At 45.2% G+C, this 16,744-nt stretch overlaps 9 protein-coding genes across 12 annotated transcripts in view; 5 read left to right on the plus strand and 4 right to left on the minus strand.

Annotated features, from left to right (window-relative positions):
• Positions 1-1,768: 1,768 nt before the first annotated feature.
• Positions 1,769-3,749, plus strand: VhaPPA1-1 (Vacuolar H[+] ATPase PPA1 subunit 1). The gene is made up of 3 exons (XM_017071375.4): positions 1,769-1,924; positions 1,984-2,663; positions 3,174-3,749. The coding sequence occupies exon 2, from the start codon at positions 2,003-2,005 to the stop codon at positions 2,639-2,641; it is 639 nt and encodes a 212-aa protein (XP_016926864.1). The 5' UTR covers positions 1,769-1,924; positions 1,984-2,002; the 3' UTR covers positions 2,642-2,663; positions 3,174-3,749.
• On the minus strand, positions 3,494-5,533 carry LOC108007651 (serine protease grass-like). Of its 3 annotated transcripts, none has more exons than XM_036818154.3 (6): positions 5,168-5,533; positions 5,075-5,114; positions 4,856-5,010; positions 4,216-4,634; positions 4,105-4,155; positions 3,494-4,036 (listed from the first exon to the last, which is right to left on the minus strand). In XM_036818154.3, exons 1-5 carry the CDS (start codon positions 5,379-5,381, stop codon positions 4,138-4,140), a joined length of 846 nt encoding a protein of 281 aa, XP_036674049.3. In that variant the 5' UTR covers positions 5,382-5,533; the 3' UTR covers positions 3,494-4,036; positions 4,105-4,137. The 3 variants fall into 3 exon arrangements, with proteins under 3 accessions (XP_036674049.3, XP_036674048.3, XP_065721657.2); XM_036818153.3 differs by having other exon boundaries at positions 4,092-4,155; XM_065865585.2 differs by having other exon boundaries at positions 3,494-4,155; positions 5,168-5,532.
• A 1,303-nt stretch (positions 5,534-6,836) lies between these two features.
• Positions 6,837-8,691, plus strand: RpS5b (Ribosomal protein S5b). The gene is made up of 2 exons (XM_017071379.4): positions 6,837-7,458; positions 8,427-8,691. The coding sequence occupies exons 1-2, from the start codon at positions 6,928-6,930 to the stop codon at positions 8,592-8,594; spliced, it is 699 nt and encodes a 232-aa protein (XP_016926868.1). The 5' UTR covers positions 6,837-6,927; the 3' UTR covers positions 8,595-8,691.
• Positions 8,692-8,807: 116 nt separating this feature from the next.
• VhaPPA1-2 (Vacuolar H[+] ATPase PPA1 subunit 2) lies at positions 8,808-9,448 on the plus strand. The gene has a single exon (XM_017071380.4). The coding sequence runs from the start codon at positions 8,822-8,824 to the stop codon at positions 9,446-9,448; it is 627 nt and encodes a 208-aa protein (XP_016926869.1). The 5' UTR covers positions 8,808-8,821.
• A 9-nt stretch (positions 9,449-9,457) lies between these two features.
• Positions 9,458-10,413, minus strand: LOC108007655 (RRP15-like protein). Its single transcript, XM_017071378.4, has one exon. The coding sequence runs from the start codon at positions 10,332-10,334 to the stop codon at positions 9,501-9,503; it is 834 nt and encodes a 277-aa protein (XP_016926867.2). The 5' UTR covers positions 10,335-10,413; the 3' UTR covers positions 9,458-9,500.
• A 269-nt stretch (positions 10,414-10,682) lies between these two features.
• Positions 10,683-13,364, plus strand: Nup93-2 (Nucleoporin 93kD-2). Its single transcript, XM_017071376.4, has 4 exons — positions 10,683-10,910; positions 10,971-11,151; positions 11,213-12,594; positions 12,657-13,364. Exons 1-4 carry the CDS (start codon positions 10,750-10,752, stop codon positions 13,321-13,323), a joined length of 2,391 nt encoding a protein of 796 aa, XP_016926865.4. The 5' UTR covers positions 10,683-10,749; the 3' UTR covers positions 13,324-13,364.
• LOC108007654 (uncharacterized) lies at positions 12,588-14,335 on the minus strand. The gene is made up of 2 exons (XM_017071377.4): positions 13,979-14,335; positions 12,588-13,916 (listed from the first exon to the last, which is right to left on the minus strand). Exons 1-2 carry the CDS (start codon positions 14,214-14,216, stop codon positions 13,342-13,344), a joined length of 813 nt encoding a protein of 270 aa, XP_016926866.2. The 5' UTR covers positions 14,217-14,335; the 3' UTR covers positions 12,588-13,341.
• Positions 14,336-14,745: 410 nt separating this feature from the next.
• On the plus strand, positions 14,746-16,305 carry Dph2 (Diphthamide biosynthesis 2). Its single transcript, XM_017071370.4, has 2 exons — positions 14,746-14,983; positions 15,036-16,305. Exons 1-2 carry the CDS (start codon positions 14,822-14,824, stop codon positions 16,281-16,283), a joined length of 1,410 nt encoding a protein of 469 aa, XP_016926859.2. The 5' UTR covers positions 14,746-14,821; the 3' UTR covers positions 16,284-16,305.
• The window catches only part of UQCR-C1 (Ubiquinol-cytochrome c reductase core protein 1), a 289,718-nt gene continuing 289,276 nt past the window's right edge, over positions 16,303-16,744 (minus strand). For both annotated transcript variants that reach the window (XM_070996263.1, XM_017071369.3), the window contains exon 7: positions 16,303-16,738. In XM_070996263.1, the coding sequence (XP_070852364.1) occupies positions 16,394-16,738 (345 nt within the window). In that variant the 3' untranslated portion in view covers positions 16,303-16,393. The remainder of the gene's footprint in view (positions 16,739-16,744) is intronic.

Genomic DNA, 16,744 nt, shown 5'->3' on the forward strand with positions numbered 1-16,744 from the left:
TTTTATTCGTTCTTTATGCGCGTCGTGAATTTTTCAAGTGAAAAGTTTACATTTATTATCGTGGGAGGAAATGGGATGGGAAAAAGGGGTGGGGCAAAAGGGGCATGGTCCCAACCTGTCCTTCGAGGGACAACAAACAACACATTACGTTTAATTGAATGTAGCGGTTGTGTCGCCTTTCCAACTTTTTCTTCATCCGTTCCTTGTAAGACAATTTCTTCCCCAGGATCTCTTCTTAACACTGCCTTCATCTCACTTGTTTTACACTCGGAAAAAATGTAATATGTCAACTTTGCTTTTTATGAGAATTATATAAAACATAAGTACAAAAGTGTGAGAATCATATAAGATACAAAATAAATATATTCCAAAATTCTAGAAAGTAAAAGACAATTAAATATTTATATGACGAATGTCGTTTTAGATTTCTTTTTCAGGTGCAACTGTGTATGTGATTGTGACACGCGCCGCTCCGGAAAGGAACAGGAATTATAATGTAGTGTAAATATTTAATGATGATGTGGCTTTAGATTACGGCGCCGTCACGTGGTTGCTGTTAAACGTGCTCCCATCCAGAGCGAAATCTTGACCTGACCTGGGCTCGACTCCCACGGCCAATTCAATGGGCTGGAAAAGTCGCTGCCGACGGGACAGTTTTCCGCGCGTAGGCACAATTCCTTCAACGGTGGCCACTGAACTGCAAAAAGGACTTCGACTGCTGATATGCATACAAAAAACAAAAGCAAATGAAAATAAACAAGAGAGCCATTTATATGGGGCAATTTAATGAGCGTAAATAAAAATATTACTTATCTCAGCCTTAAACATTTACTACTAAAAGCCGAGTTAGTAACAAGAAAATTGCATTTGAAGAAGGGCAGCCATTTCAAGTTATCACTGTTAATACAAAATTGAGTTATTTGGCATTTTATAACTTCATTTTTATTTGTTTTTTAGTTTGTTTGAACCCATGTAAATCAGATGCTGATCGTAAAAGCTGAATGTTTATTTTCTCCATATGTCGTATTTTATTGTATCGTTTCATTAACTGTAATTAAATTTGTCTGCGAATGGTCGGAAGGACCAAAACAAATGCGTTCTCTATTAAATATACGTAATCAACTTTAACATTGGCTGGATAAATAAGTAAGAAAAAGTTATTTTCTTTGAACAAAACAGTTTGAGGCGCCAATATTCAAATTTAAAAATGTAATAAGATTGAAAGCTTTGCCACTAGCCAATTAAAATTATCAGTACTGCCGGACCATTCGAACTTAGTCTGGACACAAACCATATCTTAAAATTTCTCAGAATCTATATTTAAAGAATCCAGCGATTCCAGATGCATATTAATCGAATCCGTGGTGCGGGACCGAAAAAAAGCTGTCATCTTTATGGAGTCGATTTTTTTTTTTAAATAGTCATTTTTTTGACATATTTAAAATATGCGTGTAAAGTTCGTGTACGTTTGTTGTGTACCTTCCCATTTGAAGATTCTCGAATGATAATTTCATCGTTTCTGCTTACTAGCTGTTTTAGTAAATACTTCTTATTTTTTAACCTAAATCTATGAAATTATCAAATTTAAATCTGTCAGACCATGAAGATTATTATTTTGCGCGCTTTCAAAAAGTATTTTTGAAAAAACGCAAGACAATAATCGCGGCCCGTAGCTTCAAGAATGGTAATTTCATTGTCTCCGTTTACAAACTCTTTTATCTTTGTAGTACCCATATTTCACCTTAACGCCGGTTTGGCTACAAAGTAGCTGCCCGGTCATCACTGCGCACTGTTGTTATCGCACTTATCGAATGGCGTGATTATTCGATAGCCTGTGATAGAGAAAATGTACGTCATGTGATTGTGGATTTTTCGCGGAGTAGTCACCTGTCGGCCGAGAAAATACAATTACGCCTGCAATTCGGTGAGTCCCAGCTGGAAAAGTTGGAAATACGCCAGCGATAACTCTCCCCCGATCCACAGACAGTGAAGAAATAGCAAGATGGCGGCCCAAATACGCACCGTGGTGTCCCAAACTTTCCTGTGGCTCTTCCTCGCCGTGGCCACCATCCTGACCCTGTACTTCGTGATGACGGGTAAGGGCGAGCGGGTGAGCGTGGGCTGGTTCCTGGCCTCATCGAACCCGTACATGTGGGCCTGCCTGGGCATCGGACTCTCCGTCTCGCTGTCCGTGGTGGGCGCCGCCCTTGGCATCCACACGACGGGCACCAGCATCGTGGGCGGCGGTGTGAAGGCGCCACGCATCAAGACCAAGAATCTGATCTCGGTCATCTTCTGCGAGGCGGTGGCCATCTATGGTCTGATCACCGCCATCGTGCTCTCCGGCCAGCTGGAGCAGTTCTCGATGGAGACGGCCCTGTCACAGGCCGCCATCCAGAACACTAACTGGTTCTCTGGCTACCTCATCTTCGGCGCCGGCCTGGCCGTCGGTCTGGTCAATCTGTTCTGCGGCATCGCCGTGGGCATCGTCGGATCGGGAGCCGCCCTCTCTGACGCCGCCAACGCCGCCCTGTTCGTCAAGATCCTCATTGTGGAGATCTTCGGCTCGGCCATCGGTCTGTTCGGCCTCATCGTGGGCATCTACATGACCTCCAAGTCCAAGATGGGCGACAAGGAGTAGGCGCCGTCGCCAGCCTTCCAGTGTGAGTGTGTGAATCATGGCGCAACAGCAGAGGTCAACGTAATAGCACGGGCTCTGGTCTTACCTACATGGGTTGCACTTCCTAACATCCCCTTTTTTTTTATTCGAATTTTTACTTTTCACAAAATAGAGAGGTTTTTTGATTAGAATTCTTGTACATCGGTATAAAGTCTTTTATTAAAAAAAGTATATTTTTTTCACAATTAGAGTCACTATATCCAGCCAGGAGCAAGGCTGGGACTCGACTGACTTGACTTGCAATTTAACTTGGACATTTCCCAAAATTTATTGGTCATGGCCACTATGATTTGTCCTAAAACAGTTCCTAATAAAAGCTCAAGAAGCTAAGTAAGACAGTGTTGAAAGGTGCTTCTCTTGAAGGAATTTTTTAAGATAAAATCTGGATAAAAGTGTTCAATAGTGCCGCCAGTGATATTAGTTTTGCAAGTGCTATAGTTTCGACCTCTGCCAAATTTGAATCACCCAATTAATCAACGCTTTTCTCCCGCAGCCTTCGCCGCCGCATCATCACGACGAAGAACAACAATAACCATCAGTCACCAAGGCATTCCCCCATCCCCAGCAGACACGCACAAGATCAGTGTTTGCCTATTTTTTGGAAATTACAACTCGTTATATGCAGTTACAGCTTGCAGGCGCCTCCCCACAAACCGACATCCGATCAGCCGAAACGCTTTAAACTGGGACTTTAGTTACTTATTAAGTTGATAGTTGGTTAAGTTGGCAGTTGGCTTTCACGCCCCGCACACTGGCAGTCACCAGCATCACTCAATCGACTGCGGAGTGTGCCCGGTGTGAAGACGACGGCGATTTTGTTTATATAATTTTTGTCGCCAAACGAAAGACATGTGTGTGTGTCCGTTTTTGATTTTAAGTAGTTTGTTATGTTTGTTTCTACACTGGCTCCTCACAGGCTAAATCAGAATGTATTATATTAACTACCACAAAACGATAAACTTGTATATTTCAGGCTACTGTTCAAGGCAGAAGTTGTAGAAAGATGCACAGTCGCATTATTATTATTATTATAGCAAGTATTCCATATTAAAACAAATAATAAAATATATACGTTTTGTTTATCAATAAGTGCGAACGAATGACTACGGCGATGGCTTATCAGAAGCACGCGCTAAATGGTTATGAGTGCGTTACATACACCCCTCGTATATATGTGGCATCCATGTGTTTTATCAAAGTAAATTGAGTTTTAGGTCAGTGCGTTTGAAGCTTTTTTATTATTTTTCTCTAAGGCTATTTTAAAATAACAAAATTGGTTTATAACTATTTTTAAAAGCAGTATAAAACGTTTGAGAACCCAGTCTCTGTGCCTCTTATGTTCCACTATTTAAAAACCTGCAAAGGGAAGAAAGTTAAGACGTCAATAAAGTTGTCTAACTAAATACCTTACTTGAGAACTTAACATTTCAGATTTAAGATGGTCTTGATTTGTCCTACTAAGGTTTGATGGGGCTCTGTAGTGTAATTGAAATTGTATCATTAAAAATGTATAATAAATCCTAGCAATGGCATACCTTTATTACGTTCCACAAATAGTCGTGTTTTCTAAACGTCACCACTTCCATTATCCACATTTTGTATCTTATGACTTCTATGTAATAGCCATTAAAATTGCAGGAAGTAGTTCCATAGCTCACTATTCCAAACTGCGCGTAGATCCACTTTTGTTTATGTTTAACATACGCGTTTAAGGGACCTCCGGAGTCGCCCCTACAGGTGTCCCCATTTTCCGTTCCAGCGCAAAACATTCCGTACGGCATCTCTCTGAGATACGGGTCGCATTCCTCTGCGTAACGGCGATACAGAGTGATCGTCCTCAGAAATCGGCTATCTTTTCCATTCTCCATTTTTCCCCAACCATATGCTGAAAACTTGCGGATGGACAACGGGTTTACGCGGCTACCCAAAATTATGCAGATTGGTCGAATGTGCTCTGTTGATAAGAAACAAAATGTATTTCGTATCTCTATAACTCCCACGCGTTTTAGGGTCTGCAAATTGGTTTCAATGTTTATTACTCATACGCACTGTTGAGGCTGATCATATATATTATTTTCATAAATATTATTTTTACCATGTAATTGGTAAAAAAAATCATTTTAAAGTAAAGCGAGTATAAATTCTTATAAGTATTTCATCAGTGTAGTTTCTCACCCTTGTATTGCACTGGTCTGTCCAGCCTCAGCAGACCAATATCACTTTGAACTCCATTTATATTGTAAGTGAAGTTCTCGGTTACACTGTATTCTTCAACTAATTTGCATATTGATGGGGGACAGTACTGATCGTAAACTCCTAAATTAACATATCTAAGCGAATAAAATTTTAAAAGTATTATAAATTTTAAATTTACTATATCAGAGGGGCACTTACAATTCGTTTTCAATGCAGTGCGCGGCTGTCATGACAAAGTCTAAAAACAGAAAAATTATTAATTTGATAATCTCCAAAGTTACTTATATTTACTTCTGTGAATAAGTGAACCGCCGCAGATAAAACCTTTGGAAGAATTGCGAATGAGAGCCATCCATGGAGTGCTTTCCAGTTCAGTTTTAACACCATTCGCTATTTTTCCTCGAAAGTTCTTTTCAGGGATACACTTAGCATCTAGAAGCATTGCTGATCCCTCATGGCAAAGCACCGATCCCAAATAAACAATAAAAATCACAGAACACTTCATTCTTTGTCTAAATATGGAAACATACTAATTGAGAACCCCAAAAATTGTAGCACACTTCCAAATGCCCAAAATATTTATTTCAAAAAGGCAACAATATGTACACTGAAAAAAAATAATAAGTCCAAGGATTTCATATTCAATTCAAATACTTTTAACTATGTTATTCATTTATTGCAGTGTTTATTTACACTAATATTGGAAATATTGAATAAAAAAATAATAGGTAACTTAAAGATTTTAATATTATTTTATTTTAATGGCGTAAAATATTTAAAGTAATTATGAATAACATCATATCTAATATTTTCTAACTTGATTATAATATTTGAAAATTCAATTTTTTCATTTAACTCAATATTTATTACGAAATTTTTAATTCAATATGCAAATATTTACTTTTACTGTTCCAATTTTTTCTCAGTGCATTTTTAAATACAAAACAAATTTTTAAATTTTGACTTTACATACTCTTCTAAAGAAAATCAATTAGGGTATTCAATTTCGTTGCAATCGTTTGAAAAGTGTAAAAGTGTAAGCAGTTTCAACAACAATTTCCATACAAAATAGTTTTCAAGGCCTACAACACCCCAGCCTATGTATACAAATCTGTTGTACTTGTGTAGAAATAGGGGGTTAATAATGGGTAGGAATTTTATCTAAAATACTAAAAGTATACTGAAAAGTTGGGTTTTAATGACAGAAAATGTCATAGCCTTCTTTTCACAAAAATTTAAAAGTTTGCGTTATTTTGTACGTCAATTTCCTGCAACGATATTTTAAAATAGAGGGCGTTCACAATTCTCGTCTGGCAAACTTACAAAGTTTACACTTTAGCAACGCAATTGAATACCATAAATGTTTACGGCAGGCAATTTTATGTCATGTCAGCAGAAAATAATTTTTTGATGACTTGACTTTACTCATTTTAAACTTCGCAAGATAAGTTTCATTCGCGTTTGTCACTTCTGTTGTGAAGCAAGTACATGCCTAACGAATAAATAAATTAATGGCTTGCAATTCCGAATTTAATCGTTATCTTATTTTGGGCTCGTTTCCAGGGGATAAAAAAAAAACGAAAGTGTGTGTGATGTGTGTGTTAAAATGTAATATAATTTATTACAAATAAAGAAACAACATAACAAAAAAATAACATATTTTCAACTACAATACAATAACTAACATTAATTTTTGAACAAGTTTACGACTATTTAATATTCGTTACCCTGTTGTCAAGTTGGAAACCTATTATATTTTTATATTATATTATATATTATATATTATTATATATTATATTACCAATAAAACAATATACCCCACCAGTAATGAGTATAAAAGCAACAAAAGCTATCGTTTAATTTGAATTCCCGCTTAAAGACGCTCGAAGTTGGCAGCCCCGTGGCGCAGAGTTGCATTTGGCGGCCATTTTGAAAGTGACAGCTTCTTTTACCGTTTCCCTTTGCATCCTCTTTCTTTCGGCGGAAAACGATTTCCAAGTCGCACGCTTTTCGAATTTCTTCCCGGGATTCAACCTTAACTGCCCCCCAAAATGTCCGAGGAAGTGGTGGAGTCGACCAACCAGGATGCGGGCCTCCTGCCGCCGCAGCCACAGGACGAGGAAGTCTGGGAGGAGGAGGGCGCCACCACGATGCCCGCCCAGCAGGCCACCGAATGGCCGGAAATCAAGCTCTTCGGCCGCTGGGCCTGCGACGACATCTCGATCAGCGACATCTCGCTGCAGGACTACATTGCCGTCAAGGAGAAGTTCGCCCGCTACCTGCCGCACTCCGCCGGACGCTATGCGGCCAAGCGGTTCCGCAAGGCTCAGTGCCCCATCGTGGAGCGCCTCACCAGTGGCCTGATGATGAAGGGCCGCAGTAACGGCAAGAAGCTCCTCGCCTGCCGCATCGTCAAGCACGCCTTCGAGATCATCCACCTGCTGACCTCGGAGAATCCGCTTCAGGTGACGGTCAACGCCATCGTCAACTCCGGTCCCCGCGAGGACTCCACGCGCATCGGACGCGCCGGCACCGTGCGCCGCCAGGCCGTCGATGTGTCGCCCTTGAGGCGCGTCAACCAGGTAAATATAGATCGGCTATCTCTGCCGCAACACGAACAGTGTATGACAGTGGTCGGCTCACACATCGATGAACTGCCCAGTGCAAACGAAAAACAAAATGTTATTGGATAGTGTGCCGACTACCGATATATGTATGTAAATAAGTATTTGTAAGAAAAACAAGGGATAGATTAACACCATTGCTTCTTAAAAGAAATATACATGACATGACATGCACTGCATAACATCAGCAGAAGTGCGGCAGAAGTATTGCCCCGTGGTCCGCCTGCGCAGCTTTTATTGGCCACCACTGTTATACAGTACCTTCCTGTAGCTACGAACATTTCTTATATCCCAAATCAAAGTTAACAAAACCTTTGAATTCCTTTGGAGAAGAATTTGTTTGGAATACTTTGGAATAATTAACTCGTATGAATTCGAAAAAATTAGCTTATTTTGCAAAATAGAACGAAATCCCCATCGTTTTAACGATAGTTGATAGTTATCGCTCGATTAAGATGAACAGCATTATCATTAATCTGTTTTTGCATAATAACTATGCTTTTTAAAGATAGGAAAGTAGTCAATCAATAGTCTAGTCAATTTCTTTCTATTAGCTTTTAGAAAAAGAAACTTGTAAAGAACATTTATTCATTACATTCAAAACATATTAATTCATTTTAATACTTATTTTCTATTTTTTTGTACCGGAGTTCCAATTAGTTTCGATTTCGTAAACAATTAGCTTATCTTAAGAATTATCAAATTTTCAATCTGCGTGAAATGTAGCACGATTGATTGTGTTAATACTATTTAAAAAGTACTGAATTGGAACACTCTTAAAGTAAACCTTTTTCTAATCCCGACAGTTAAAATTATTAATATTAATTTGTTGTGTCATTAAGACTTGACTCTGTTTATAAGTATAAAATAAATCATTTTCGGTACCACATTTTTATTAACATTATTACAATGATCTCTGTTTACAGGCGATTTGGCTTATTTGTACTGGAGCACGTGAGGCTGCATTCCGTAACATCAAAACCGTAGCCGAGTGCCTGGCCGATGAGCTTATAAACGCTGCCAAGGGATCTTCAAATTCGTATGCCATCAAGAAGAAGGACGAACTGGAGCGCGTGGCCAAGTCGAATCGTTAAGCTGCGATTTCTTTCTCATTTTCACGAACTGATGCAAACGTACATACGTTGTTATGTAATCATTTCATCTTCTAACTAAATACAGCAATGTATTTTATACCTCTTGTTTTATTTCATTCTTTTGAAACAAATAGCTTGATATTGTTAATTTCCGGCTTTTATTTGTCTGTCAGTTTCGTCAAGCATAGGAATCTTTAATCCTAAAGCGACTGGTTCAAAGCTGCAAAATGAAGTTTGGAACGTTTTTCGTGCTGTTTGTTCTTGGCGCCGCCACCTTGGGTATGGTTGGCCTGATCCTGGCCAACGTGATGACCGGAATGGGCGAGCGCATTGGCCTTGGCTGGTTCCTGTACACCTCAAATCCATTCTTGTGGTCCGGCCTGGGGATCTTCCTCGCCTGCGCCCTCTCCGTTCTGGGCGCTGCCAGTGGGATTTACATGATCGGAAGCAGCGTGGCCGGCGGCGGGGTGCGATCGCCCCGCATCAAGACCAAGAACCTGATCTCGGTCATCTTCTGCGAGGCGGTGGCCATCTACGGCCTGATCACGGCCATCCTGCTCTCCGGTAGTCTCGTGCAGTTCAGCAGCGTGCGGCTGATCACCAACAAGGAAGTGATGTCGATGAACATGTTCACGGGATTCGCCGTGTTTGGAGCCGGTCTGTGCACGGGACTTGTGAACGTAGCTTGCGGCATTGCAGTGGGCGTCGTGGGCTCCGGCGCTGCCCTGGCGGACGCGGCCAACTCGGCGCTGTTCGTCAAGATCCTCATCGTGGAGATCTTTGGCTCGGCCATCGGCCTTTTTGGCCTGATCGTGGCCATCTACATGACCTCCAAGGCGGAAATGATTGCATAACCCATTAAATAAAAGTTTAATTGAAAAGCTAACGTTTATTTGGTAATTAAAGCTAATCATCCCCCTCATCATCGTCGTCGCTGTCGTCGGCCTCATCATTGTTGCCCTCCTCGTCGTCGTCTTCCTCGTCCCAGTGCTTGATCTTCTTGTTCGTCATGAAGTCCTCGCGCAGCACGCTCCATTCTGACTTCTTTTTGCCGCTGGAGCCCTCATCCTCGTCGTCGTCATCCGTTTCTTGTTCCTCTTTCTTTACCGCGTTGTCTACGGCTGTGGATTTGGCGCGCTTGCCGCTCATTAGAACATCAAGGAACTTGCGCTTGTTGATGTTGTTGAGCACTGCATCCTGCCGGCTGTCCAGCGGGCCCGCTTCCTCCAGCTGCTGCTGCAGATCCTTCTGCTGGATGCGCACGGCGTTGAAGAACTGCACAACTCCGCGGGTGGCCACTTTGCGCAGCGTTCGTTCGCGCTCCATGTCCCGGAAACTGGGCTTAACCCTCAGCTGGAGGGGCACATTCTTTCGCTGCTGTTTGGTCAGTGTCGCATCCAAAGCAGACACCTCTGGTTTCTCATCCTCGTCGTCGCTCTCATCGTCTTCGTCTTTCACCTCTGTTTTCTCAATCTCGAAGTCGAATCCCGGCTTCTTGGAGGCCGCGGCTTTCTGGAATCGCACAGCCGCCTGGCTGTTCTTGGCCCTGGCCAGCACTGTTTTATTTTGGGTCTCCGGCTTGGTGGTCTTCAGCACTTTCAGGATGGAGTCCGCCCAGCCGGCGTTGCCCTCCGCCTCGTTGCCGGAACTCTGAGCGGCCTCGGAGTCGGATTCCCCCGCGGAACTGTCGGCTGCAGGAGCAGGAGTCTTCTTAACACGCTTCTCAGTCAAAAGGGCCATTTTAAGCAGTCAACAAGTAGATCCAACTATGAAAACAAAACGAGCGTGTTTATCACGTTTTTAGGGATGGGGATGTTGAGCTTATCAAGTTGCACTATCGAAAAAACTATCGATACTTACTAGTGATGGTTGAACTGATTATAATATTTTTGCAATTAAATATAGGTTATTAAAACATATTTCGCTTAAAATATAAAATATTTTTAAATTTATTAGCTATGAACATGGAATGTACTTTATTTAATCTTTTTGTCGATTTATAATTATAAATATACATTTTTCACAATTTAATGTAATCACTTATCGGTTGCCTCCGAACTGAACCAAGTTCGATAGTCAAAACATCGATAGTGTCATCTCTAATCTTGTGGTGGCGTGAAGCGGCGGAATTTGGTGAAATCATTTATTTGCGAAAATGGACCTGAACACTCTGCTGCAGCGGGCCCAGAACCTGACCAATGAGGCGAAGGCGGAGTGCGAGCTGCCCGCCGTAGAGCGCACCCTCCAGCAGGTCCTACAGGCCACCACGGAGCTGCACTCGCGCGTCACCCAAACCGGCGGCAAGGAGATCCAGGCGTAAGTAAACAATCTGCAATGAAACCGAATCCAGAGCTCAAGATCTACCTTACTTTCCAGGCACATTCTCCTTGGCTCAAAGGGCGTGGACCTGCCCAAGCTGAACCAGAAGCTAGAGGCGCTGAGTGCCCGGAAAACCTTTGAGCCCCTGGACGTAAAGGCGGACACGGATGTCCGCACCTTCCTGAAGAATGAGCGCGAGAACGCCATCCTTTCGGTGATCGAGGACACCAAGAAGAATGTGGGTAAACAGCCGGGTAACCAAACAATCACTAACACCTCCAATCCAATTCAATCCCCAGATCAGCGACTCTGTGAGCAAACAGAAGTGGGCCAGCATGATCAGCGCCTGGAACGAGGAGAAGACCCGCCTGCTGGACGCCCTGATCGCGCCCTCGCAGAACTTCATCGACCTGCAGCGCTTGTCCGATCCCACCCTCCTGAATCCACACTGCCAGCCACGTTCCTGCCTCGATCCGCTGGAACTGGTGTACGCCCAAGAATTGCGCCACTACAACGAATTGCTGCTGAAGGGCAGCCCCCGGCCCAATCTCATCCAGAAGTTTGCCCAGCTGTCCCAGAGCTTTGGCGACTCCCGGGTGACGGACATGTGGACCCTGCTGGCTTGCGTCTCGCAGATAAGCGAGCCCCTGCACAGCGATCCCATCAAGAGCCGACAGCAGAGGCCGGAGTTCGTTAACCACGCCAAATCCTACCTGGAACGTCGCTACCGAGTGTTCATGCGCTCCCAAGTGGGCGGCTCCTATGCCAGCAACAACTATCAGTTGGTTTTGGCCTATGTTAGCCACCGGTTCAGTGCCCAGCAGACCATAGGACTGGTGGACACCGTGGGCGACCGACCCTTGTGGCCGCTGGTCTACTACGGACTACGCTGTGGATCAGCAGACACGGCAGTTGAGTTCCTGCGCGAAGCGGGCAGCAGCCATGAAGAGTTCGCCCAGCTGGTGGCTGATCGGAATGCGGGCGAAACCAATTCGAGGATTGAAAATCAACTGCGCCTGCAGTACGCCAACAAGATACGCAACTCCACCGATGCCTACAAGAAGGCTGTTTACTGCATCCTCTTGGGCTGCGATGTCAACGAGGTGCACGGCGAGGTGGCCAAGACCATAGACGACTTCCTGTGGATCCGGCTGGCCATGCTTCAGCCCGGTGACGCCGCCAGCTATGGCAAACTGCAGTCACTGATCCTGGAGAAGTACGGCGAGAAGTACTTTAATGCCGGCCAGCAACCGCATCTGTACTTTGAGACCCTCGCACTCACCGGCCAGTTTGAGGCCGCCATCGAGTTCCTAGCCCGCCGAGATGACACCTGCGTCCATGCTGTTCACATGGCCATAGCGCTGCACGAGTTGGGTCTTCTGGGCGGGGCGCGCAGTGTGTCGCAGCCCCTGCTCTCGATTGATATCATGGATCCGCAGCCCCTGAGACGCCTCAACCTAACCCGCCTGATCCGTCAGTATGTACAGCGATTTGAGCGCACGGACACCACGGAGGCTCTGCACTACTACTACACCCTGCGCTGCCTGAGGGATCCCAAGGGGCGGAACATGTTCTTGGCATGCGTGTGCGATGTGGTGGTGGACAGTGGAGTTTTTGATACCACTATATTCGATCTGATATTCGGCCAGCGGCAGGCAAATGAACAAGATGAGGTTAACAGGTGAGCTGGCAGTTTTATTTGCATTTTAATCAGTCTTAAGTTTATGTCTCTCTTGCTTTCAGTGGCCTCTTCCGCCAGTTTGACTGCCCCGAGTTCGACACTCGCACCATGGCTGCTTTGGTGGCCGACGAGCTGGCTTCGCTGGGCAACTTTGAGATTTCGGCGCGACTCTATGAAATGGCCGGCAAGTATAACCTGGCCCTGAAGCACATTTGCATTCTGCTGGCCCAGGTGGTGCAGCTGCCCACGCTGGGCGGATCACTGAGAGAGCGCCTTGGCCAGGAGGCCCAGAGATACAGCCAGCTGCTGGCCAGCGACAGCATTGAGGTGGAGCCCAAAATGAAGAGCAGCTTTGTGCTGCTGCAGGATCTGCTGATCTTCTTCAACTTCTATCACGAGGGGAAGCTCAACGCGGCTTTGGAGCAGCTCCGGCAGACCCAGCTTATGCCCAACACGACGGACGATGTGGAGATGTGTCTGGCCAATGTAAAGCGTCTGAGTGGCGAGGTGATCAAGGTGCTGCCCGACGTCATTGTGGCCGCCATGGACATCGCCCAGCGGCAGTACAAGCAGCTCAAGACTGGAATGGCCGGCTCTCTGGAACAGAGTCAGATGCAGCAGCTCCGGCAGCGGGCCAAAGCCCTGTCCAACATGGCAGCCACCATGCCATATCGCCTGCCCTACGACACCAACAGGCGACTGATTCAACTGGAGCTGGTGATGCACTAGAATAAAGGTACTTTAAGGCTACTTCATTAGCATGAAAATGAGCTCTTCCTCCTCGTCGCTATCTGTTGCAGCATGTTGTCCCTCCTCAAGCTGCTGAATTTTAAGGAGGGCAGCTGCCAATTGTTGTTTAAGGTCAAGGCAGTTGGAGCAGGATTCCTGGGGTCTACTCTCCTTGGAGTTGAAGCAGAATTCCTGGGACCCACTCTCCTTGGAATTTTCCTCATCGATGCCAGAGTCGTCGCTCTTGGAACGGGGTTTTCTTCTCTTAGGAAATGATTTCCTACACTTGTGGCCCTTTCCCAGGGGATCTTCGCTTTCTATTCCCAGATTGAACTCTGGAATAGCGTCCCTTTTAAGGTTGCCTTTGTTATTGGGCAGGTAGTTGCGGCGGAAGTGCCTGCCGCAAATGAAAAGCCACTTGTTGTCCACTGTTAGGTGACATATGTCAATCCACTTCTTGCGCAGCTCGGGATCCGTGGGAAAGAAGTGCAGTCTTTCTGTTGAAGATCTTGATGGGCAGCCCCTGACGCTACATTTGCGATTAATGGGACTCTTCTCTGGTTTTCTACTATGGTGCAAAACCTCTTTTTCACCTGGAATGGTGAAGACAAAATGTTTAGGGAGCTTCTTTTTCAGATTTTGAAGTTAATCTTACCCAAAAACAGCGTGGGAACTGCCCAGGAAAGCACTTTGGTCTTGCCTAAACAATGGGTCTCAAAGTGACGCCTACACACCCTGCTGTTGAACAAGTTTATGTCTTTGAAGATCCCAATGTTCTCCATCCACTTTTGCCTAATAACCGGATTCATGGGAAGCTTGAACATAGAGCTTCTGTCCTGCTGACCACTTTCATAACAATTGTTCACGATACAGCGAAGATTTCGGTTTTTCATACTTTTCGGGAACTCTTCTGCTTAGGTGAAATTTAGTTGGGGAAATGGAGAAAGCAACAAGTGTTGGTAGGCGTTCCAAAAGGTAAATTCGGGTCAAGATCAGCACCTGGAAGATGTCCATGAAATGTTATAGCCAAGTTTTGGGTCTTTCAGTGAGATTTCTTGTATTAAATTCTGTTGGGGAAACTTTGCTAAACTAATTAGAATTTTCAACTTGCATGTGCTTCAACAGAAAATTATTCAAATTAGAAAACAAATTCGTGTGGTCACACAATAAAGTAGGTTTGAGTCTTCGCTGATTGTGGGTGCATTCACCGGAATAACGTGATCACTGATCACGTGATTTAATGTTAATCAAGAAATTGTTATACTTAAAAATATTATTAACGTTCTGGATCCTGCATTTTATATATACAGTTTATAAGGAATAATATTAATAATTACAATAAATTACACGATAAGAGTAATCGATAATGCTTTGGTAAATATCGATTTTACCGATATTTAGATATCATCAATGTTTACCCACCTCTATTGTTTATTTTATATTACAATTGATCATTTTACTGGACAAGACAAAGGAAATTTTTAAACATCGACTGGAAATGAGCTCCTCCGAAACATCTGCATCGGCTTTCTCCAGCTCGGACACCGCCGCCTTGGAGCGTCAGACGGAAACGGAGCACCCGGTGACCTTCGAACAGATTTGGAACGAAAACCACAGTAAAAAGAGCGTCGATTGGATACGAGAAAATAGCTACAAAAGGGTGTGTATATGGGTTATATTTAAGGAGCCATAACTAAGTTGTCCTTCGCCAGGTTTGTTTGCAATTCCCGGACGACTATCTGCCCCATAGCAATGCCATTAGTGTGGCCCTCAAGCAGCTACTTTCGCCGGAGGAGGTGAAGGTCTTCATCTTGGCCGACACCACATACGGAAGCTGCTGCGTGGACGAGATTGCGGCTGCCCATGTGGATGCCGACAGTGTGATTCACTTCGGGAATGCCTGTCGCAGCAGGGCATCCCGCTTGCCAGTGCTTTACCTCTATCCAGAGTTGCCCCTGGACGTGGGTCTTCTCCTGGAAAAGCTTCAAAGTCTGCGTGAGGAGAGCAAGGAAAGGCAGGTGTGCGTCTACCTGGACATTGGCTACCAGCATATCTACGATGAACAGCTAAAGAAGCAGCTGACAGAGGCACTGGAGCCCAAGAATCTCCTGCTGGAGCTTTTTCCTCCTATTGAGGCGGATTCAACGGCCTCCAAAGAGCCTTCAGATCTCGAGCGGATTTGCATTTTCATTGGCGCCGATAACCAGCGGTTCGCCAATCTCTCCCTGACCGCTCTAGCTGCCGTCCAGTGGCACATCTACGATGGTGCCAGTGGCAGTCTCAGCTCCAAGAATCCCCTCACGGCTCAGTTCATCCGGCGTCGCTATTTCCACATCGAAAAGTGCAAGGATGCGCAGACTCTGGGCCTGATTGTGGCCACTCTCTCGGCTGAGGGCTACCTGGATGTGGTGGCGCGACTGCAATCGATGGCCAAGGGCAGAGGCATTAAGACACAGCTCATATCAGTGGGCAGGATAAATCCCGCCAAGCTGGCGAACTTCCTGGAGATCGATTGCTTTGTCCTGATCGGCTGCCCTTTCAACAACATGTACGACTCCAAGGAGTACTACAAGCCTATTGTTTCCGTCTTCGAGGCCGAAATGGCCCTAAACCCCGCTTGGCACATGAGATATCCCGAAGCCTATGTAACGGACTTCAAGCAACTACTGCCGGAGGGACGCAGCTTCCTGCCCTTCAATGCGGCTGACATACCAGAGAACGATGTGAGCTTGGTCAGTGGAAGACTAAGGGGAGCGGTCAACGATTCCCTGGAAACGGCAGGAGATCCCGCTTCGCTGGCGCTGGCCACACAAGCCAAAATGGCCTTGATGACCACGGACACGGGGCTCTCCTTTGAGGACCGCACCTGGCAGGGATTGGACCCTGCCTTGGGCCAGACAGAGCCCGCCCAGCTGCAGCAGGGACTTAGCGGCATTCCCATTAACTACACTCATCAATAAAGGGCTAGCACTGTGTGTATAACTGTTAGTATTATCGGTTTACTGATCCTCTGCGGGCGAAATTTTTTTTTGAATTAAACTACAATGTCCAACAAGAGCGGTGGAACCTCTTAGACCCTGAGCCAGTACATGGAGGAGCGGATTCTGTTGTAGTCGGGCAGGTTCTCAACGGGACCCACAGCAGCGACGGCTGGGCACCGGTCGTAGATGTACTTCATGGCCACGTCGCGCACATTGCCCACACTCACGGCATCAATGCGCTGCTCCAGCTCGTGCAGAGGGATGCGGCGGTTGTAGCACAGGATCTGGCGGCCAATGTCCTCGCAGATGGGCGTGGTGCCGTCCAGTTGCAGCAGCATGTTGGTCTTCAGCAGGTTCTTGGCGCGCTCGACCTCGGCCTCGGTGACCATGGTGCACAGGCGCATCCACTCGGTCTGCACGTTAAAGAGCATGTCCTGGGG

This window comes from Drosophila suzukii, chromosome 3 (assembly GCF_043229965.1).
Source record: "Drosophila suzukii chromosome 3, CBGP_Dsuzu_IsoJpt1.0, whole genome shotgun sequence".
Classification (NCBI taxonomy): domain Eukaryota; kingdom Metazoa; phylum Arthropoda; class Insecta; order Diptera; family Drosophilidae; genus Drosophila; species Drosophila suzukii.